General features: G+C 38.0%; 2 protein-coding genes across 6 annotated transcripts; one reads left to right on the forward strand and one right to left on the reverse strand.

Moving 5' to 3' along the window:
* Positions 1-303: 303 nt before the first annotated feature.
* On the reverse strand, positions 304-9,809 carry LOC116302503 (molybdenum cofactor biosynthesis protein 1). 5 transcript variants are annotated; one of them, XM_031711820.2, is made up of 12 exons: positions 9,653-9,809; positions 8,776-8,908; positions 8,059-8,226; positions 7,184-7,348; positions 6,529-6,590; positions 5,588-5,659; positions 5,027-5,066; positions 4,844-4,956; positions 4,206-4,316; positions 3,171-3,291; positions 2,375-2,422; positions 304-1,744 (listed from the first exon to the last, which is right to left on the reverse strand). In XM_031711820.2, the coding sequence occupies exons 1-12, from the start codon at positions 9,797-9,799 to the stop codon at positions 1,116-1,118; spliced, it is 1,809 nt and encodes a 602-aa protein (XP_031567680.1). In that variant the 5' UTR covers positions 9,800-9,809; the 3' UTR covers positions 304-1,115. The 5 variants fall into 5 exon arrangements, with proteins under 5 accessions (XP_031567680.1, XP_031567672.1, XP_031567689.1 ...); XM_031711812.2 differs by having other exon boundaries at positions 304-1,747; XM_031711829.2 differs by having other exon boundaries at positions 1,607-1,747; positions 2,360-2,422.
* An 84-nt stretch (positions 9,810-9,893) lies between these two features.
* LOC116302565 (crooked neck-like protein 1) lies at positions 9,894-22,454 on the forward strand. The gene is made up of 22 exons (XM_031711901.1): positions 9,894-10,023; positions 10,660-10,749; positions 11,155-11,217; positions 11,865-11,956; positions 12,970-13,053; positions 13,456-13,530; positions 13,945-14,183; positions 14,683-14,789; positions 15,213-15,275; positions 15,710-15,808; positions 16,740-16,868; positions 17,238-17,309; positions 17,877-17,936; positions 18,026-18,106; positions 18,437-18,502; positions 18,871-18,951; positions 19,388-19,480; positions 19,913-20,014; positions 20,608-20,672; positions 21,193-21,283; positions 21,655-21,747; positions 22,239-22,454. Exons 1-22 carry the CDS (start codon positions 9,973-9,975, stop codon positions 22,359-22,361), a joined length of 2,019 nt encoding a protein of 672 aa, XP_031567761.1. The 5' UTR covers positions 9,894-9,972; the 3' UTR covers positions 22,362-22,454.
* Positions 22,455-22,663: the final 209 nt, after the last annotated feature.

Raw genomic sequence — 22,663 nt, forward strand, 5'->3', positions numbered from 1 at the left:
CGGGTTCCTCCCTCCATAAATATCAACATGTAAGTTGAGTGTTGTGTACATAGAATATTGAATGTAGTGGTAGTGCGTTTGAGCAAAAACAGGCCCAATTCAGAGAAAGCTGCCAGAGTATTCAGCCTGCTAATCACCACCGCAAAGTACATCAACGGGGTCGAACTGAAAGCATGTGAAGGCACCTCTGGCAGCCACTATACAGTCCATGTATGACCCCGGAGCATAGCTCTAAACAGTTTGAATTAGTTAGGGTTGGTTTGAGAGGAGGGAGGAAAAACACACTAAGAGTTAGTGTTCACGTGATGTTAATATCCCTTTTAATTCAATATTGCTCACTATCAAGTAGATTTGTATTGCTATCGAATTATTAATATTTATAAATGGATTATATATATTCCGTATTGTGGGTATAAAAATACATTCCAATACATGACATAACCTCTATTAACCGACCACCCTCTATTTTTTGATCAGTTGTCAAAGTTTCAAATACTTTGCACTAATTTATACATTTATTAAACAGCAATCGAGTACTTGTAGCAGCCATTTCTCCAAGGGTAGTCGATTTGTAGTACCTCTTTACCTTACGCATAATATTTTCCCTTTTTTTCCTTTTATTTGACTATATTTTTCCATCATTCTCTCCAAGAACTGAAAAGCTCATCTGGGGAGTTTTCCCATTTCATCTACGTGTCATTCCCTAGAGAATAAGATTCGTTGTATGAGTTGTATCCATATTCATGTGTCTTCTCATGTCCAACCGCTAAACAAAGAAATAATACTCAAGGGTATGAAACGTTGTGTGAAATGGGAAAACATTGCGCCTGAGAAGTCTATTGTAATGATATATACAAATGGGTTCGTACGATAGTCCCCTTCACAGTTCCATGCGCCATCTTTAAAGGTAACCGTGCCGTGCTTGCGTATTAAAACAAAAATGGCGGTTATCTTCCAATGATAGAGACATGTGAATAGTTGTTAGATATGTCTATAAAAAGGTTTCTATCATTGCAAGGTCACCGCCGTTCTCGCTTCGATGAACATGCAATGCTATTTTTCAAGATGGCGCACTAAGGGAAATGTGAAGGGGACTATTTATAAAAATGGATTTACTATTTCACTTTTGTAAAAGTCCCGCTTTTGCCGCCCCTTTTATGGACAAGTCTGACGTCACTTATAACAATGTCACGTGATACAGCCTTGCACATGTCGTACACGGTAAGAGCAGCTACACTAACAGCCGTCAGGGCCTCCATTTCTACCCCAGTCCTCCCAACCGTGCTCACGCTTCCCTGTATCTCAACAGCTTGTGTCTCTGCGTTCAACGTCAAGCGAACATCAGTACGGGTGATGGGGATGTTATGACAGAGAGGGATGAGAGTAGACGTTGTCTTTGAAGCCATGATGCCTGCTAACTGAGCTGTGGAGAGTACATCGCCTTTCTTGATTTGATTCTCTTTAACCAGTTTGAATGCCTGTTCTCCAAGATAAACCACGCCTGTTGCTATAGCAACTCTTTTAGTCTCTGGCTTGTCTTTGACTTCGACCATACTAGCAGCGCCATCCGGGCCGATGTGGCTGAGAGCTGGTGCTTCTTTCTCACTACCTGTCGTGTTGGTGGTTTTCGATTCATCTTGAGAATCACTCGAGTAAGCTCGAGTATGAAGTATTTGAAGACTTGAAGGTGTTTGAGGCTTGTAGGAGTAACCAAATGTCTTCCATGGCATGGTGAATTGATTCCCTACTGAAATAGTAATAACAGTGAATTGAAAACTAAAAGAACAGCAAACCTCGTCTCCATATTGGTTTCTCAGATCGACATTGGAAATTATATCTCCTTTTTTATATAAAACAAACCTCTATTCAGCGGACACCATCCAAACAAGGTCCAGTAATGATAAAAAGGTAAATTATACACCGTGAAAAGGTCCCAAAGGTATCCACGTGGTACCTCTGTATTTACTGTAAAATTGCACCATCACGTGCGCCCAAGCCCATAACACAGCTTAGGCCTAGGGCAAACGTCGAACTTTCCATGCACCGAACTTAATTATATCAAAGAATGCCGCCTCATTATCACCTGATATTCATTGTTTTTAATGAGTTCGGTGGATGGAAAGTTCGACGTTTGCCCTAGGCCTAAGACTGCTTGTAGTTAGATGGCAGAACAAATGATTGTATTGTTTCTGCCATCTAACAAGGTGCAAAACCGCTATACAGCGAATACCGCAATTTCCCGAAGGGACCGCTTAATAGAGGCATCAGTGTAATAGAAAGAGTTTGAAGGGAGGGATTTGGATAAAAATTATTACTGAAAACTTCTGATTTACCAAAGAAAGCATGTTGAAGTACATACATGATAGTCACCCACCAATGAGGATCATGGGACGATTCTTCTGTTTAGCGATGTTCAACATACCTGACAAGCACAAACAATGACACACCTGGTTATTAGAATATATATACTGGAGCAGAGTGAAGGGCGTAGTGTGAAGAATGGCAGATTTTTAAACGCTACAGAGAACATTCTGTTCCCTTATTACTTCCTGATACCATAACTAAGATTGTCTTCGATTTTTTTTATTTCAACGAAAAGGATACTGCATGTTAAAAGAGAAAGTTGGACAGCAAAACCCCTTAATTCCTTTACTAGATCATGGGTGGCGAGAGCTATAAACGCACTTCCGCTCACAGCTGTGGTCAAGGGTTGGGTTAGGTTTGGTTCTCTCCTGTGCTTCGAGGGAATTACTCCAGATTTCCGGTTTCCTCCCTCTTCAGAAATAACTACTTTCTTTAAGGCGCGATTACACGGAGCAATTTTCTCTGCAACTTGTCTTGCAACGGCGTTGCGACACAAGTTGCATGGAGCATTGCAGCGTGTAACCTACAGCGTAACTTGAAAAAAATGTTGCCAGACAATTTGCAGCAATTGCTTGCGTCCCCGTTGCACCGCGTAAACACTTATGCAACTTTTGTCACAACGTTGATGCGAGACAAGTTGCAGAGAAAATTACTCCGTGTAATGAGGCCTTTAGGGCAAACTGGAACTGGCCATGCTTTAGTGCCCCCCCCCCCCCCCCCCCCCGTCATTACGAACATCATGGCCGCAGAGCTAATAGTACGTTACTAAATAAGATCTCCCCTTTGAAAAAGAGGTCCAAACATACCAGCATGTTGCTTTTTCTTGCGTCCAACCGCAGCACCGATAATCTGCAACAACTCATCTGTACTCGTACCTGAACGTAACGCATCACGAAGAGACACTTCTGAATTACCGAACAAACACACCTGACAAGGAATCGAGAAAAAAAATTTTACACAAGCATTTTAATATTTTAGTATTTCAAGCTTTAAAAGGCTTAATTTAGTTTACTTTTACTGGCGTATTTCACGCATTGAAATGGACTAACGAATGACTAGGGATTGTGCATTTGTTAAACCATTTAAATGACTCTACAGGCTCTCTGGGTGTGGGGTTTGGTGGGCTCGCAGGCTAAAATGACTCCACCTTTATGCAATACAGATTTTGCACCTTTTCTTCCTTTCTTATAACAAGCGCGGTGTGTGTGTGCTGCTAATGCGCTGCCTCTCAACGATGTGTTCATGGCTTTGGTCCCCAGACGCACCATCACATATTTTACTCCAACGAAGGACTAGCGTCCGAAACGTCAGTAAGTTTTTTCATCTTCACGGTGCAAAATTTACCCTTTTATCATTACTGTTTCATTAGAAACACTGAAGCAGCTCACACTAGTTTTTAGCTAGTTATCTGTTCTCATCACATGAGTAGAGTTGTTTGTTGTTCTCTCCTGTGCTTTGAGGTTTTTTTCAGGTTCTCCGGTTTTGCTTCCTCCAAAAAAAATCAACTTCTAAATTTCAACTCGCTCATGGAACCACAGGTTTTTTGCCACTGGCTATTAGAGGAGCTAGCCTTGTAAAACAAGGACAATTTCTTTTGATTTGCTTTCACCTTAAACCTTTAATATCAATAGTGATTTTTCGCGTAAGTGCCTAATATTTTCCCATTTCAGACTATGTGTCTTTTCCTAGAGTATAATTTCTTTGTTTAATGGTTGCGCATTAAAAATATGGATAAGACTCGAACGAAGAATCTTATTCTCAAGAGAATGACACGTGACCTGAAATGGGAAAACATTACACCCAATGTAAAGAGATCTAATTGATTTTTCTCGCTTGTTAACCTTTAAATTTCCATCGGCTGTTATTCTTAAGCGATTGCAGCTTCCACAGAAATTTTCACTCATTGAAGTGATAAAACCAAGTTGACCTCGAAATCCTGCGACTTTATATGCCTGGGAAAACAGAGTAAGGAATAATGAAAGTAAAGAATAGTGACGTTTTTACTGCAACAGTTCTGGAAACATTCTAGTTTATTCATAATATGGACAACTCATAGCAAGTCCTGAAAGCAAGGATAAGCAGAAAACAATAATAATATTTTTCTCACGCTAAGCTGAGCAGCAAAAAATTATAAATACTCGAATAAACACACTCATTGATGAATACACCTTTCCCGAATTCGCTTGAGTGACCACAAAACAATGGTTCCGAGTCAAGTTTGGACTTCATGTGTTCATATTCATGTGATTACTGTATATCTTATCGAGTTCAATCTTGGAGACATTACTTCGTGGTCAGTTAAGTAAATTCAGGAAAGCTTTAAATTCAAGATATTTATAAAAGGCTTCTATGCCTTCAGACAAGTTCATATATATATGCAGACATGAGAATTTTGAAATGCTATTCTTGAAAAAATGATTGGGCTGTGTCACTCACTTGGACTGTGCTATTAATGGTTTGATAGCTTCCCCCAGCTTACCTTAGAAGTATCATTTGGGTGGTCTTGAAGTCTCTCAACAATAGGCCATCTTTCTTTGATCAAGTTCAACATGTCCTTGTATGACACAAACTTGTTAACATTCCACTTGTTACCTGGGTTCAAATCAATACCTTTAAGTTAATACATACATACTGTACAGAAACAAATGGATGACCTACTTACCATCAAAAGGCATATACTCGATAAACCTGACATCAACAGCCTAAAAAACAATGAAAATGAAGTTTATAGAAAGTATGGCATAAACGTTTTGCCTAAAATGACTTTTATTATGTTATCTAATCTAACAACTGAAGGCAAAGAAAGAGCTCACTGATTTCTTTAAAAGTTCCTAAGAGGTTCCATAAATTACTTCATGTTGTTATTTTCTAAACCTAATTATCCAACTCATGAATAATTCATGAGGAAAACACAACAGAAATCACGACCGTGAAGAGTGTTGTAAATCTGATACTAAACTGTGTTCATTTGCATAAACTTTAAGTTGGATTTTCTTGGCCAAATTCACTTTAATTTTGAAAATTTTAGTGAAACACGAACGAACTAACCTAGACGTTTGATAAGTCATATACAGTATTCGTGTCCGTGTTGTATCAGATATACAATCACTCGGCTATGCCTCGTGGTTGTATATCTGATACAACACGGCCACTCATACTGCATATATTACTTAAAAATACCTGTTTGCAAAGTTGTGAAAGATGATATTGATGGAGACGTTACCTTATTTTCTGTAAGAGCAACAAAGTCACATATTTCATCTTCATTGAGGCCTTTCATCACAACACAATTGACCTGTTGGAATGAATGGGTGGTCAAATGGTAGCACTTGTTACAGATACAGCTACATAGCTTTTAACATTGGTGTGACATCCAACTAGTGGTCCTTAGGGAAGGTACGTTTTGTCATGGGGGAGGGGGGGCTGGGGGGATTCGCAGTAACCATTTTTAAAATGATTGTAGCATGGCTGTAGCCCTCTCCCTTTCACTCAGTAATAAATTCATTACCCTCTCATTAAGGGAACAGTCATCATTTAAGTTGGAGGGGGGAGGGGGAGGAGAAAATGGGGGGAACATGGGGGCCTTGAAAGGTCAAAAGGAGAATTGGGAGGATTTTTTAAAGGATTGAAGGGGAGAACCAAAAAACATGAATCCTACTAGGTTGGGGTCTGTAAAATCAAAAACATTTTATCCTCAACCCCCCCTCCCCCCCCCCCCCCCCCCCCCCCCGACTTAAAGAATGACTGATCCCCAAGTGAATGAGGAAAAGCTTTTATAAAAACAAAAAGGTTTGACTCTCCACTCTGAAGTCCCAGTCCTCCCCCCATTAAAAAAACATAGTTTCCATAGTAACAGTAATACTCCCCCCTCATTGTTGGGTGGGGTACTACTAACAGCACATCTTGGAGCAACAAAGATTGGGACCACATTGTCTTCTCTTCGTACAGGGGAGGAACAAGGGGAGGAACAAGGGGAGGAACCAGGGGTGGTAAAAGGGGTGACTAGTCACACCTATTTTGCTCCAATTTCTCAGTATATCGTTAGTAACAGTCACCCCCCTTTCCCTTGAATTCCTGGTAAAACTTTTGTAATAGTCACCCCCTTGCTAAAATTCCTGTATTCGCTCCTGAGAACAGCTAGTTTCAAATTATTTTTAATATTACCTTCAGAGGTTCATAACCAAGATCAAGAGCACTATCTATAGCCTCCATAACCTTATGCCATCCTAAATTAACATCAAATAATAATAATCAGGGTCACCTCGATGAGATGGACAGGATTGGATGCATAGCCAAGCTATTTAGACTTTTAAATCAAACATGGGAAGAATAAAACGAATCACAAAAACCAAATTTTACATACTATTAATATTTAAATTAAATTAAATTAAATTTTAATCTCTGATTACTGAATGCTGAATGACCACTTTGTAGCTTGCTACGCAGAGATACTTAGGGTTTTCCTTGTTAGTTTTTGCAGAGGAAGGGAAAGCAGAGAACTAGGAGAAAAAGCTTTAAAACAAGAGAGAAAAAGAGAGTGGGAGATACCTACTGTATCAAACTTTTCTCACATGAGAATCTGAGTCCAGGAATACCAAACCTCAGACCCAAGAGTTGAGAAGTGAGTCTAATTTTTTTATTTTGTAAGGAAATTCTAAAGAGTAGCTTGTTGGGTGACCCAGAAATGAGCTAAAGGGATAGGCAGAGTTTACAAATTAAGCCTCGGCCACTTATTCAACTCAGGAGATAGTCACTAGAATTTGGGAGGGATATGAATCAAGGGTAGTTTCTAATGGTACACTGTAGTACACTGACTTACCTTTTCTTCTTGTGATAAATTCAAATTTTTGTGGTACCAAAGTATCTAGACTGACATTAAGCAGATTAACACCAGCTTTTTTCAAATGTGGAAGCTTTCTGCTGAGAGTAATGCCATTTGTGGTCATTGCTAATGTTTCTAGGCCTTCAATCTTACCAAGCTCCCCTGCAAATCAACCAGTAAAAATATCTAAGAACAGCTGTAATATATTATAAGAATTATCATGGATTACCAGTAAATTATGGTTTATCATAATGAATACAGCCTGTGGTAACATAACTGTGCCTAGATGCATATGTGTTTGTTTGTGTTCATGTAGGGAAGGGGGTACATGTGGGAGAAAAAGTTTCTCTACAAATAAAACGTTAAAAATTGTTTGGCCAGCTTAGGGCTAATAATGATAACAGCAGGTCAATCAAAAATGCCTAATTAAAATTGGCAATTAATAATTCCATTGTTCAGTCAACTTCAATGTTCACATGATAATCAGTCCAATGTAACTTAATTGTCATCTTGTCTGGCCATGGAGCAGCCATTGGTCTCTTGATTCTTGGATCAAAAATAAAATGCATGAACAAATTATTTATGTTGACCATTCATTATGGGGCTTAAGATAATGGCCATGCATGCAGACATTGGACAATGTCCAGCCAGAATTGGAACTTGTCCTGAGTCACAACTATATGCCTTGCCAGTCATTTTGACCAGTAATATAGTAATAATTAGGCAAAAATAAAGTATGGCTGGGCTAAAACTACTTTAATTTGGCTGGTCATATATGACTGCTGTCTGCGTGGCTGTTACACATATCTTGATCCTTACATTATTAAAAAAAAAAGTTTAGCAAACATAAATAAGAAATAAATTCATCTTACCACAGAGTTCCACGATATCTTTTCTAACAAGGGGTTCACCCCCCGTCAATCGTATCTTTGTCACACCTTCTTGTACAAATAGTTTTGCTAGTCTTATGATTTCTTCAGATGAAAGTAACTCATCCTTGGGACTGAGCTGGATTCCTTCTTCAGGCATACAATACTGGCCTTTATATTGAATCAGAAAAACAATTTTTGTAAAAATGTTTTTATTGGTGATCTTGCATACATCATTATCATGCATACAAAAAAGGCTGATCCTTTAAGTTTTTTATATAAAAGTGAAATACAGGCATTGAACACTGATTCGATTAAAGTAACACCAGCAGACTCTTAAGTTTTTTTGTGGGGAGGGGCTGTTATGACATAGCCTGTGTAAGGGCTCACCGGTGCAGTCTGGTTGGGGGGTAGCAGTTCTCTGATGTGGGGGTTGCTTGGGGAAGGGGAACCCCACACCCCCCCTCCTCCTGAGGGCTGTTTTGCAGGCTATAGTTATAACAGATCTTGTTGTTGTTATCTGTAGCAGGGCTTAAGGTCCAGGCATCCAACACTCATCACAATCCCTTCTATGTTCATGTGGGTTCTGTACCTACTGTAAAGTTGTATATCTTAGACACATGCTGTACATCTTAGGCAGCTTAAAGCTGGTCAATTCAAGGTGGCCCAAATAGTATAAATTAGGTCATGGACCCTCCCTTGTAAAATATATGCACTTACATCTAAGATTACATCGTTCTGATAAAGATATCCTAAGATAGCTATGCTGTCTTCCAAACGAGTCTGTCAGGAACTCAGAAAAATCTTTAACCTCTTCATCTTTAAAGTACTTGTGTTTTGTTTTCTGCAAATCCTGCAAAACAAAAATTCATATTAGTATTTTCATGCTTTTCATGTGTAGGTTTAGGGTTAGGGTTGGGATTGGCATCGTAATATCTGGGTTGGGTGCTGGGTTCAAATCTTGACTGCCATTGAATTTTTTTCTAACACAAGGAGAACCAAAATCCTTGAAAACTTTCTAAGTCCCACTCGTGTGTTTGCAAACCTATTCCCTGCTAACAGAGTCTCTCCTCTTTCTCTCCCTTCTTTTGGGTGGGGAGGAGGGAGACTCTGCCGATGCCTATTTTTCTCACTCCACCAAAACAAAAAGAAAATAGTCTCTGCTAGCAGGGAAGCAAACCTATGACGCACTTGGTTAACCTGTATACACCACGATGCTACCGGTTACAGACACATGAAAAGGGCCTCAAAAATTAAAACTAAAGTTTGTCCCTGTGCGGGAAAATTAATTCCGATCAATGACCTTCCATGTTTACATTAAAAACGTCCATCAAATGTATAGTACTATGCTAGCTGAACACATGCAATATACTAGTAAATTCATTTGAACGAACTGCAATGCTTTATCTACAAAATAAAAACTAACAGATTAATAAATGCGGACCAAGGGTATCGTAATTAGCTAACGAAGATAAGTCTTAGGCCTCTGTCGTTGCTTTATTGATTCTTGAAAATAGCTCAAATAACTTAGTAATTGCACGCTTACGTGACCCCACGAACACTTCATCGAACGTGAAACCAAGATTTGAAAACATACCTTATCTGCATACTGTACTCCTGTCTGTACAGAAGACTTTACATGTTGTTCTCTAACCATCTGATACGTAATCTTAAGAGGAGACCTAAAAGAACTTCTAAAAAGACGATAAAAACAAGACATTGTCGAACGACAAACCCTTGCCATGTTTGCAATCAAGAACCAGTCACGATTAATTATCGACTACATCTCGAATAATTATCGATTGGTACGAAGTTGTTCGACTCCCATGATGCACTCTCGTAAACTCTCTCCAACTTCAAAATTTTATTTTACAATCTCTGAGTTTTTCGTTCTATTCTTGACGAAAATACGAGAAAATGGCTTCTTCGGAGTCAGGAGCGGGAAAAAGAGTTCCTAAAGTAGCTAAGGTTTGTGTGCTAGGATTGAATTTAACCTCAATAATGTAGTTATTTTGTGTGTTTTTTTAACGTCAACTCTTGTGTCACACGTGCGAAGTTGTTCTAAAGTCATGTCTAACGTAGATTTTACGTACAGTGCATTTACTTTGAAGTAAATTTAAACTAGTTACTCTCTTCTTGATAAAGGAATGGAGCTAATGCTACAACAAACTAATTCCATTTTTGAAGAAATACCAGTATTTTTCTTGGGAAAGAAAGAGTGGGCCATGTTTTTCTCAGACTCAGACTCTTTGAAAATTATGACACACATCATGAGCTGATACTTGGTAGAATAGACTTTTATAATTATTCCTAAGCAGTAGATGCTATACTAGAAAGATTAATTGAAAGGATTACGTTTATGTGATAAAAAAGGAACACCACTTTTGGCAATTAAGGTGGGTTACCTGTGTTGGGTAATAACATGTCTCTGGGCAGTAAATATCATTGACTCACATTTTGATGTTATATTCATCTATAAAATAAAGAGTTTCTATTAGCTAGTTATAATTAGGGATGAGTTGTTATTAAGAGGAGATTAAGCTCCCCTTTTCTGAAGCACATCTTAGAGATATTTTAATGGTATATCTGACTTTGCAATTTCAGGTGAAGAACAAAGCCCCAGCTCCTGTTCAAATCACAGCAGAACAGCTTCTGAGAGAAGCAAAGGAGAGACAGCTTGAGATTGTAGCTCCGGTAAGGAAAGATTCCACATACTGTATTTATAACATTTATTTGCTTCCCCTATCTAGGCATAATCAATCGAATGATATGGAAATGGAATTCAATCAAACGCAATTACATGTTTGAATTCAATTGCATTCAGCAATCAAACAAAATCAAATGCTAAAAAAATGTGGAGTTGATCGTTTCAATTGGCTCCATTTTTTTTGTCAATTTGATTACATTCCATCTCCAAATGCAATCAAACCCAATCATTTGATTGGATTAGATGGAATTGAACATTCAGTTTTGTTCTATTGATTACGCCAGGTCCTATGATGATAAAGGCACAGACATACTGCATGTGTACTGTAGGTAACCCTCAGAAGACATGAAAGAAAGTGGTGATTTGTAATTTTAGTTTCATCTTTCTTACAGCCACCAAAACAGAAAATCTCAGATCCTGATGAGCTTGCAGAGTACAAACTACGAAAAAGAAAGGTTTGCGTCTTAAAATTACTGTTACTGTGTATATTATACTTGAACTATTTTTTATCACTTATCTTACTTTATTATGAAATATTCCATGATGTTCTCAAAAGGTCATAATTGATCTCTGTTCTAGTGACATAGAGAGGTCAATTTGACACTATCACAGGGCTTAAAATAACAGCCGGACATGTCCACCCAGCACTGGGACTTGTCCGGTCAAATTTTTGCCGTGCCCTTCATTTTGACCAGTAACATAAGCCTGCAACAAGGTATATGACTGAGCTAAACTAATTTGGCCAATCATTGCGACCAGCGACTTACCAGCCATTGTTTTAAGCCCTATATCAACAGCTGTTTTTACATGTATCAGTTCCAAATCATGTACAGTGTGTTGTATAGTTATTAGAGGGATTTTATGGAAGGCATGTTGCAGAGCAAAATAGTAGAAATTTAATCCTTTGGGTAATGAAATCTTTTTCATGCAAAAATATTGCATTATTCTGCCTTATATTTTGATATGAAACCCCTGTGTTGGAGAGTTTTAGTTCCCATACCTTACCCTCAATACATGTCAATATTTTTGTACTAATGTGTCTAAGCAGACATGAAAAAATCTCATTATTGTGTTTGTTCTGGACTGTTATTCTTTTAATTAGGAGTTTGAGGATACCATTCGTAAAAACAGATCTTCAGTTTCCAACTGGCTTAAATATGCCCAATGGGAAGAAAGTCAGAGAGAAATTGAAAGGTATGAAACAATGAAATATGTCATTAATAGGTATTTACGAGTGAAATAAGGTGAAGGATGATAATACAATAAGAGCTCTGTGAAGGCCCTACACCTGTATGTGCCATTTTGGCTCCATCATCTCTAATTCTTTAATTCGTAGGCTATAATTTTTGTATTATTGTACCTGTACCTATCCTCCTCTAACCAAACTGCTCAATGTGTCAGTATCGGGCTCACTGTGTTATTATGAAGCACGGGTGGTGTAGTGGTGTGAGCGCTTGCCTCTCATCAATGCAACCCGAGTTCGAGTCCAGCTGGGCTTGGGGTTGTATATGAGTAGAGTTGTTTGTTGGTTCTCTCCTGTGCTTCCAGGGTTTTCCAGGTTCTCCGGTTTTCCTCCCTCTGCTAAAATCAACTCCTAAATTCCAATTCGATCACGAAATGAGGGCCACAGGTTTGTTAGCCACTGACTATTAAGTGCTACTCTCGTGAAAAAAGGACGTTTTTTTTAATTGTTAAGATATCAAGCTTGCTAGCCCTCGTGGTCTAGTAAAAGTTATCTAGCCATCTTGTTTTGTCTCACTTGTCTCTCTCTCTGCACATGCGAAGTAAAGTGAGATACACAATGGATGTACATAATGACTGGCCACATCAGACTGACTAACCTGTGGCTAATCAGTATAATCAAGAGACTGCAGACAAGTTCCAATAATTTGACCAGACATTGTCTGTTGACTGGCTGTTATTGTTCATTGTAATAAGCCCTGAATTCCTTGTCCTGTGAAGAAAAAAAAAAAAGAAAAAGAGAGAAACAATGGTGTTTTTTACCAAGGTTATGTAATTCAGTAGCTAAAAGTGTATGGTACTGCAATTCTGATCACAACCATTGAATCAAAAGGAAGGAAACAATGGACATTGCCAAATCACACTTCTTAAACATAAAAGTTACTTGTATTTAAGGTTACCAACTCCATTCATGGTGTTGTAATACATGTAAGCATTTTGCACATGTAATTTTGTCACACCTACAGGGCCAGGTCTGTGTATGAGAGAGGTCTGGATGTTGATCACAGAAATATTACAACCTGGCTGAAATATGCTGAAATGGAAATGAGGTGAGTTCTTTGGCCTCTTTGGTGTAATATCATTTATACAGTACAGCTAACATCACAATACCAAAAAACAATAACAGCTTTACAATCTATAGTCACAAGAGCAGCATAAATTATATTACACTAGAGATAACCTAGTTATTTTACTTGTCAATGTGTTACACAATAATACTATTATTATTTCTGTATTATATTGATGTCATGCTAGCGGCTTTGTAGACCAGATTTCAATAATCTTGCTACTTGTCATGAAATAACAGAAGTAACAGAAGTGGAAAGCTATTTCTACTGTATGTTACAATATACATCATACTGCACATACGATAAAAACTTAGCATATTAAGAGAGAAAATCATTACAGTATTTATGATACAGCATAATTTTTATGTCTTGTTTCTTTTTCAGACATCGGCAAATCAACCATGCAAGAAATATCTGGGACAGGGCTGTCTCAATTCTCCCAAGAGTTAATCAGTTCTGGTAATGATAAACATATTTATTAGTTGCACAAAGTTCTACATCCATACACTGGACAAACATGAAGTGTAGGAACTTAACTATTCAGAGGCCAACATTGCAATTTGGTAATTTGTCAATTTGCCACAAAAAAGGACTTTCACGTCTTTGAAAACTTTCAATCAGCTGTAAAACATATATCAGCTTTCTAACTAAAAACAAGCGAGACTGCATAACGATAAGTAAAGGCACGCACTCATTGTTGAGTTGCAATAGGCACTACAGTACATGCACTTGAGTGTAGTCACTGTGTGGCATTGCCAGGGAAATCACACATGGACAACTTAGCATCCCCGTGAGCTGTAATGCATGTGAAAAAATAATATTAAACACCCCTAATTCGTTTAGCCTTTTAAAAACACATTTGTTTTGCTTTAGGTACAAGTATACTTACATGGAAGAAATGCTCGGAAATGTGACAGGTGCAAGGCAGGTATTTGAGCGATGGATGGAATGGGAGCCAGAAGAACAGGCATGGCACTCTTACATCAACATGGAGTTACGTTACAAAGAGGTGGACAGAGCTAGGGAAATATATGAGAGATTTGTACTTGTGCACCCAGAGGTTAAAAACTGGATCAAGTTTGCAAAGTTTGAGGAAAGACAGGGGGATTTAAGTGAGTATAGCCACAGTAGAACTGGATTGATTGCCTTACCCTGTTGTTGTAACAGCTACTTACACTTCTTATTGTGCTACAAAATTGCATGTCAAGTTGCAAGGAACACTTCCTTTACAGATGTATCAATGTACTTGAGGAATTTGACTTGAATACATGTACATGTAACTTCAATTTCTTCTTGTTTCTGGGAGGATGCGACACGATAAATGGTTCTTCTAAATATTTATTAAGAACATGTATAATGTAAGCTACTTTTTTACTGTTACTGTATGATACAGCTGAACACACAATCTACTAATGCTCATTGTAAAATAGTGAGTAAAGATGCAGCAAAATAAGAGTTAGATGTCTGGTTCACAGGTCTGATCCCTGTGACATACAATAGAAGGGCTATATTATTAATTAATACTAATGCAAGACTATTTTTTCCTGAATGTTATTATTAAATATAAAGTTTTTTTTGCAATAGCGCTTTTTTTGTTACTTTTTGTTCCAGCTAAAGCACGGCAGGTCTTTGAAAGGGCTGTTGAATTCTATGGTGAGGAATACATTGAAGAAAAACTTTTTCTTGCCTTTGGAAAATTTGAAGAAAACTGTAAAGAGGTAAGATGCTAAAAAAGAAGGCTGTCAGGATAAAGAGGATAGGCTATATTCTACTGTACCAATATTCCTATTAACCAGGGCTCTTGTCAGTTGTCTTTCTGACAGTGATCATTTATAAAACACAGTATCCACCAGTTTTGTGATGTAAGTTTTTTTGGGTACTTATGGTGGGTACTTATTTTTGGTACTCATTTTGGGTACTTGTTTTGAGTACTCATTTTGGTACTCATTTTGGTACTCATTTTGGTACTCATTTTGGTACTCATTTTGGTACTCATTTTGGGTACTCATTTTGGGTACTCATTTTGGGTACTCATTTTGGGTACTTATTTTGCGTATTCATCTTGGGTACTTATTTTGAGTTCTTATTTTTTTGGCTCCACATGATAATCTAATGAATGTTCCGGTTTGATTGTTGTTTAGCATGACAGAGTTAGAGTAATATACAAGTATGCACTGGATCATCTACCAAAAGAACAGTGTCAGGTATTGTTGCTTATGGCTGATATATTATTAAAATTGTTTCATAATTAAGCTTTTGCTGATGGAGGAAACATGTTTATTCTCGAGAACATGCTTCATCAATGTTTCTCAGTTTAGCGTGAAAAATTGATACGCCCGACAAATTTTGCTTCCAAGAAGAAAAATATTTTTCTTTAGCATGGCAGAAGCCTTTAGTGGTTTTGAGCTGCTTGGAAATGATGTTACACTTTTTTCCCAATGTTTTCTGGCAGTTTAGCCACCTTTGAAAATGACTTGAAAAATGTAATTTTTCTGGAAATATGTTCCCTCGTTTAGCTAGGGCTTAATTACTCTATTCTACACCTGACTCCTGGGTATTGATCACACCTAAACTATGACTCATGATCCTGGTCTAAATTAATTTATAGCTTTACATTATTGCTGGGTTTTTTTTTCAGGAACTCTACAAAAACTACACACAGCATGAAAAAAAATATGGTGATAAGGGAGGAATAGAAAATGTTATCGTCAGCAAAAGGAAGTTCCAATATGAAGAGGTAATCTTATCAAAGTTTTAAAATATTCACATTAATCTTTATTTTAACATTGGTCACCTCGCATGGGTCTCATGTCCCGTTTGTGACTTTCCTTTCTGGGTAACTATTAGTTTTTTCCATTCAACACATTGTAATATTAGTTTCCTGATAAAGTTGTTAAAAAAACATTAAGAATGATTAGCAAGGGTAGAGAGTAATCACCTACAACCACTGACTAGTTTTAAAGAATTGTGAGTTACTTCAAATTGGGTTGAGTTTGTTTGATATGTTGTACCTTACTAATACAGTAGGTTTGAAAGATCAACACTCAGTTAATTTTAAATGATTAATAACATTGCTGTAGTGTGGAATCTAGCCCCTACAGAAAGTGTTAGGTTGTTGAAATGTCATCATCATCATCCTTTATGCCTGCGTGGCCCGTAGGGCTGACACCAAGGACTTTGTTGAATTGTGTGGATAAGTCTTTTCACCTTTTTTGAATATCTGGGAGAATAAAATCTTATGAATATACAAACAATAAATACTTACTGTATTTGGTGAGTGAATAACCTTCATTACCATATGACCTGTATCTGCCTGTGCGCGCACTCTTAGAAAATCCTTCGGGAAAATGGCATGAGCAGGGCCTTACCGCTTTGAGCGAGCAGGGCCGTACGAATCTGTACTCGAACCCGCGCGCTTTCTTTTTTTAAAATTATTTTTCTTTTCATGAGGGTCATATGATAAAATGCTTATTGACTGAGTTAGGTCAGGCTGTATGGGAAAATATTTGGCTCTCGGTCATTTGTACGGACCTCACTGCACTCGGTCCGTACGGCATCACCTCGAGCCAAATATTTTCCCTTACGGCCCTCCCACTCAGTCAATAAGTACATAGTAGGTGAAACAAAGTGTAAATGAATGGATTCAATGGATAATTATTGTTAAATAGGAAGTCAAGATCAATCCAACAAATTATGATGCCTGGTTTGATTATCTTCGCTTGATGGAGAATGAAGAGGAAGTTGAGGCTGTACGTGATATCTATGAAAGGGCTATCGCTAATGTTCCCCCTGCTCCTGTAAGTACACATTTTTTACATGTTTTGAGTTTTCACTTCTCACCTCTGGGACTTCAGGGTTCAATCCGCTTTGCACAGTATTTTTCTCAATATGTATATACATTACTTCTAGTTGGTACCTTGGATTGGTATGTCTATAGTACAAATGACAGCTTACATCTGCGTGTGCTTTGGTTGGCCACAGAAAATGGCAGTTCCATACCTCCTCAATTTCTTAACTTAGAGGAGCTTGGGAGTTTAATTAAACCTGTATTTTTGACTTAAGAGCTTTTATTACTAGTTTTTGAGGACAGTTATCATGGCTTGTTTGTGGTATCATTTACAAGGGAAATTCAGTTCATCTAATGATCTGTTTTTGATGATGTATAGGAGAAAAGGTTGTGGCGTCGTTATATCTATCTGTGGATAAATTATTGTCTCTATGAAGAACTCATAGCCCAGGTAAGACATTGTATAAGTGACATAGCAAACACACTGCACAATGAAAGACGTTTGGGTGGTCTAGAGGTGAGGGTACTTGCCTCTCACCAGTGAAACCCAGATTTGATTACCAGATTCTGAATAACGTGTGAGTAGAGTTGTTTGTTGGCTAGAGTTCTACTTTGGGGTTTTCTTCTTCAGTTGACTAGTTTTCTTCTTTCCATGATTCTGTGTGGAATTTAGTGAAGGAAGAGTTATTCTGTGTAATCACTTTATTCCCATTATTAAGCTTTTGATATCACCTAAGAAATCTGCTTTAATGAAGCAGTCTACTATAACATATGTAAGTGTGAGTAAGTGAGTCCAAGGCAATTATTTTTAGAGAATTTTTTTAGGGGGGGGAGGGAACATAAAAAAGCTGAAAAATTTACCAATTTCTTCAAAGCCCATTCTGTCAGTAATCTGTCAACATCTGTTCATCCATTCCTTACAATCCATGCATACATGCACCTATCCATTGCACTTATTTATCCATCAATCAAATCCATCCATTCATTTATGCATTCATTTTCTTTATTCTATAACCAGGACGTGGATCGTACAAGACAAGTTTATCAAGCTTGTCTGGATCTCATCCCACACAAAAAGGTATAAAGCTCTCTTGGTTTTATTCATTAATTATTGTAAAGTTATTTTTTGCTAATTTTCCCTGAAATGTTCTCTGTTTGTTCTTGCAGTTTACGTTTGCCAAGATGTGGCTGCTCTATGCACAGTTTGAAATCAGACAGAAAAACTTGAAGGCAGCAAGACAGGCCTTGGTGAGCATAATCAATCAATCAAACATTCCATCAATCAATCAGTCAATTAATCAATCAATGAATAAATCAATGAATTTAATAAATCAGAACGAATCAATGAATCATTCAATAAATCAATAAATGAGTGAAGGAATCTATCAATCAATCAATCAATCAATGTATGAATGAATGAGTGAATGAATGAATGAATGAGTGAATGAATCTATCAACGAATGAATGAATGTATCAATGAATGAATGAATCAGTCAATGAGTCAATGAATGATCTGACAAGAAGTTCTTACTAATGTTGATGTTGTCGTATACTTGATGTTTTCTTTTTGTTCTTTAGGGAACTGCTATTGGTAAATGTCCAAAAGACAAGTTATTTCGTGAATACATTGGTCTAGAACTTCAAGTAAGATTAAGATTCAAAAAAAAAAGATTTAAATTAAGAATAAAGTTGTAAATTAAACTGTTCATGCATGCTTCAAATTGCATTGATAACCTGAACGAAATCAGAATACAGCTAATTTACAGAATCAAGGGAGAAACTGTTACAAGCTCTACTCACATGTGGTGCTGAGTACAGGAATCAAACCCAACCCCCCCAGAGGTGAGGCAAGTGTATTACCACTATGCTATCCTTAATCCCCTACACAAAACCATACACATTATACAGTGTACTTGCAATAGATTCTATGAAGATACTGCAAAATTCATTGCTAAATATGTAGACTTTCCCTGATTTTTTATTTTATTTTATTTTTGTTGTTGTTGTTTCAGCTAAGAGAATTTGACCGCTGTAGAAAGCTGTATGAGAAATTCCTGGAGTTTTCCCCTGCTAATTGTACCACTTGGGTTAAGGTTGGTATTATCATCCTATTAACTTGTCTATTAAATAGGGCTTGATGCTCGATAATTGATTTAGGGGGTGGTCATAGGGTGCCCATGCACACACATCTCCATTCTAGCTTCAAATAGACCTTTTTAGATTGGACGTAATTTTTTCCCATTTCAGAACACGTGTCATGTTCTTGAGAATGAGATTCTTTGTTTGAGTTGTATCCATATTCATGTGTCATCTCATGTTCACCCGTTAAAGAAAGAAATAATACTCTAGGGATGGCATATGGTCTGTACTTAGGAAAACATTACGCCCAAGCCAAAAAGGTCTTTTTAATTTTCGAAACTCCGTTTCACAAAATCCTAGATTAGCCCATGTTGCTTGTTCAAATACCGGTATTACTGTATTTCCTCTAATCCTATCCCATCCCATCTCATTCTATTCTTTTATTTCCAGTTTGCAGAGCTGGAAGCTATTTTAGGAGATGCTGATCGATGTAGAGCGATCTTTGAACTAGCAGTTTCTCAACCACTACTTGACATGCCCGAGGTTCGTATCTAAATTGTGCAAAATATAATCTTTCAATAAATAGAAGAAACAAGCGGGAATGAGAATAAATACCGCAAAATCCCGGTTATAAGCACCCTCCGGTCATAAGCCCCCTCCCTCCTACCCCCGAAAATATACCTCTGGTTATGTGCACCCCTGGTTATAAGCTTCTCCGTCTGGCATGTCGAGATGGTGACGTTAAAAAAAGAAACAACCGTGTTACCAGTCTTCATCACAAACTCTTTTTCCTTCTGGTTATGTGCACCCCTGGTTATAAGCCCATCAAGAAAGCTCTCACAAAGAAATGTAAGATCCCCAGGGCTTAGTCTATTCTTAAAATTTATGAATAAATTCGTATCACTATAAATAAAGGCTTTTCGAACATTGTTTGTATGTGTTCTTCAGAATACTAACCATCGTTTTCTTCAACAGGTGTTGTGGAAGGCATACATTGACTTTGAGATCAACCTAGAAGAATACGATAGAGTACGTGACCTTTACGAGCGACTGCTACAGCGAACCAACCACGTCAAGGTTAGTCTGTCTGTCCACCTGGATGAGATACAAATGGTCATATCATTGACTGGATTCCCAAACTTAGCATAACGAGCTTTCATGTTAGCAAATCCAATGATATAGAGACCTTTAGCATCAGTTTTACCGCTAAGCGCTATCTGCTAAGGTTTAGGCCCAGAAAAATACCTGCAAACACAGAGAAATTATCTGCATCAATGAAAAATTCAATATGGCGGCTCTTCCAGCAACAACTTCGTTAAGACGCCTTGCTAAATGTCAAACGTTTGACGGAAAACGCCTGACGTCAAACTGTAGTTTGAGGTTTGCAGGGCTGTAGTAAGAACGTCGTGCTAAATGTCTCTATTGACTCGCCTCTCACCTCTGGGGTCTCGCAGGGGTTGATTTCTGGGCTCGACATCATCAAATGTGAGCACAGTTTCTTCCTTGATTCGAGGGTTTCAGGTTCTTCCCCTCCCTCCGCAAAACCTTACAGGCTAAATTCCAATGCAATCTGTAAGTTAGCCGTTTCCTGACTTACATCAGCCATAAGCTGATTGGCGATACATGTAAGGGGCAATCTCTCTGATTACAATGACTAATATATTTTTCAGGTATGGATTAGTTACGGACAGTTTGAATCATCTACAGGTGCAGAAGCATCAAGAGAACAAGCCAGGTGAATATAGTAGTGAAGTCATTAAACCCGTGAAATAGGCATTAGACTAATACACTTTAGTAGACCCTAATTCCATTGTTTTCTTTTGTATCTATTTGACTATTACACGTTGATTGATAATTTTTATTTCACGGGTTAAATGCCTTCACTCTAGTATTGGTGTATCTTATTAAGCTTTATTATTGATCAAAATAGTGATAGTTAAGGGAATGTGGGAACATGGTCTGAAATGGGAGAACGTTGGTTAGGATTTATGGTTCGTTTTCACTTGGCACCCATGTGTCGTATGGAACAATAGATTTTTCTCCTTTTGGCCTCGGATTCAATCCCTCCCGGGAGGATCTGGAACCAAAACTAATGACGGTGGCAGAGGAGACTAGGGATTTAAGTGCTTTGCGCTTCAGAATCTTCAGGATGAGTTTAAACGGGCGAAAGTTTTTATAAACATGGGGTCACGTCATATAAAAGTCCATCGAGTGACAACTAGAAAGATTACTGAACATTGTATATTTGATTCTAGAAATATCTTCCAACGCGCAGACAAGCATTTGAAGAACACGAGTAACAAAGAAGAACGAGTCATGCTGCTGGAGGCCTGGAAAGATTTTGAGGTTTGTTTGAATCTACTTTAATGTACGTGCTTAGAGAATACGGGCTTCTGCGCGGTGCTTGGTAATGTTGCCCTAGCGTCTATCTGAGAGGCTTGAGAGTGTGATGTTAGTTTGAATCTACTTTACATGCTTACAGAATACGTAGACGTGGGTCTCTTTTGATCGAAAATTAAAGTGCACTGTTTACGATAGGGATCCCAGAATTCGAAAATCCGAGATCTGCCTATGTGTAGTTTTCGGTCACGGCCTGGCAGCGCCATGCGGGTCTTGGCTGCTGTTTAGAGTAGCGATGGGTGTGTAGACCACTCTATGATCTCTCTTATAGACATGAGTTTTAAATACCAGGTTCCTGTTATTTTTAATTTCTTCAGGACGAAGGTGATGATGAATCAAGTAAACAGCTCGTCAAGAATAAGATGCCTCGACGAGTCAAGAAAAGACGAAAGGTTCAAAGCGACGATGGGGTAAATTCATAAATATGTTGTTTTCCTTACATTATCTCGACCATCTTCAAGTCATAATGACTAGTGGTTCCAAATTACCGCAGTGTTTCTTGATTACAGACTTATTTACTCAGGCTTAGCCACGAATTAGCGTCTAATTACTCGCAAACACCAACGGTAAAGTAAAGAATGCACAACTTCAACAATACGAACACTTTGAAACTTGACGGACCTTGACTGGAAAACGTGATATTCTTCACAAAATCGAGTCTAAGCCTGAGTATAAATGAGTCTGTAATCAAGAAACACAGCGGTAATTTGGAACTTGAAAAGGGTCTATATTGTGAGCGTCCTACTGAGTCGTATGAACAACACAACAACACTCTTTTCAGCTGGTAAAATTCCATATGACACCTGAAATAAAATGACGTGTATTGATAGTGACTTTTCTATACTTGGGGATTTGTCTGTTGTCAATTTTTTATAAAGATTCCTCTCCTATTTTCCTTCAGTCTGACGCAGGATGGGAAGAATACTACGACTACATATTTCCTGACGATCAAGACAGCTTACCCAACTTCAAGCTGCTACAGATGGCAAGAATGTGGAAAGAAAAGAACACGACTAATGCCTAACGTTCAGACACGTACCTTATCAACGTTTTTCACCTCATCCTCCTCTTTTCCGCTTCAGACCACGTGTCAATCTCGTTGGTCACAGAGAGCCCCCCCCCCCCCCCCCCCCCCCAAAAAAAGAGAGAGAGAGAGAAAAAAAAAGAAAAACAGTATGAGAATGTGGTTAAAGAATGCAGATTATTTTGTAAATTGTAATACAATCCGTGAATTATTTTCATAACCACGTACATTTACTGTGAATTGGGTGTCACTTATTATTTCTTCGTCTATGAGCAACGCTTGGGTAGATACGTCCGCGTATA

The sequence above is a fragment of the Actinia tenebrosa genome, unplaced genomic scaffold (assembly GCF_029948245.1).
Source record: "Actinia tenebrosa isolate PJP-AT-01 unplaced genomic scaffold, QUT_ActTen_1.0 PGA_scaffold4__44_contigs__length_22323623, whole genome shotgun sequence".
NCBI classification, from domain to species: Eukaryota; Metazoa; Cnidaria; class Anthozoa; order Actiniaria; family Actiniidae; genus Actinia; species Actinia tenebrosa.

What these genes read in the sequence shown, in the direction of transcription:
- LOC116302503 (XM_031711812.2), bottom strand. Translation starts at nt 9,799, where the DNA reads ATGGCAAGGGTTTGTCGTTCGACAATGTCTTGTTTTTATCGTCTTTTT. An exon ending in TTGGTTATGAACCTCTGAAG is followed by an intron (nt 5,660 to 6,528) that starts GTAATATTAAAA and finishes TCATTCCAACAG; the next exon opens with GTCAATTGTGTTGTGATGAA. An exon ending in CGAGTATATGCCTTTTGATG is followed by an intron (nt 4,957 to 5,026) that starts GTAAGTAGGTCA and finishes ATTTGAACCCAG; the next exon opens with GTAACAAGTGGAATGTTAAC.
- LOC116302565 (XM_031711901.1), top strand. Translation starts at nt 9,973, where the DNA reads ATGGCTTCTTCGGAGTCAGGAGCGGGAAAAAGAGTTCCTAAAGTAGCT. An exon ending in TACCAAAAGAACAGTGTCAG is followed by an intron (nt 15,276 to 15,709) that starts GTATTGTTGCTT and finishes TTTTTTTTTCAG; the next exon opens with GAACTCTACAAAAACTACAC. An exon ending in AGGTTCAAAGCGACGATGGG is followed by an intron (nt 21,748 to 22,238) that starts GTAAATTCATAA and finishes ATTTTCCTTCAG; the next exon opens with TCTGACGCAGGATGGGAAGA.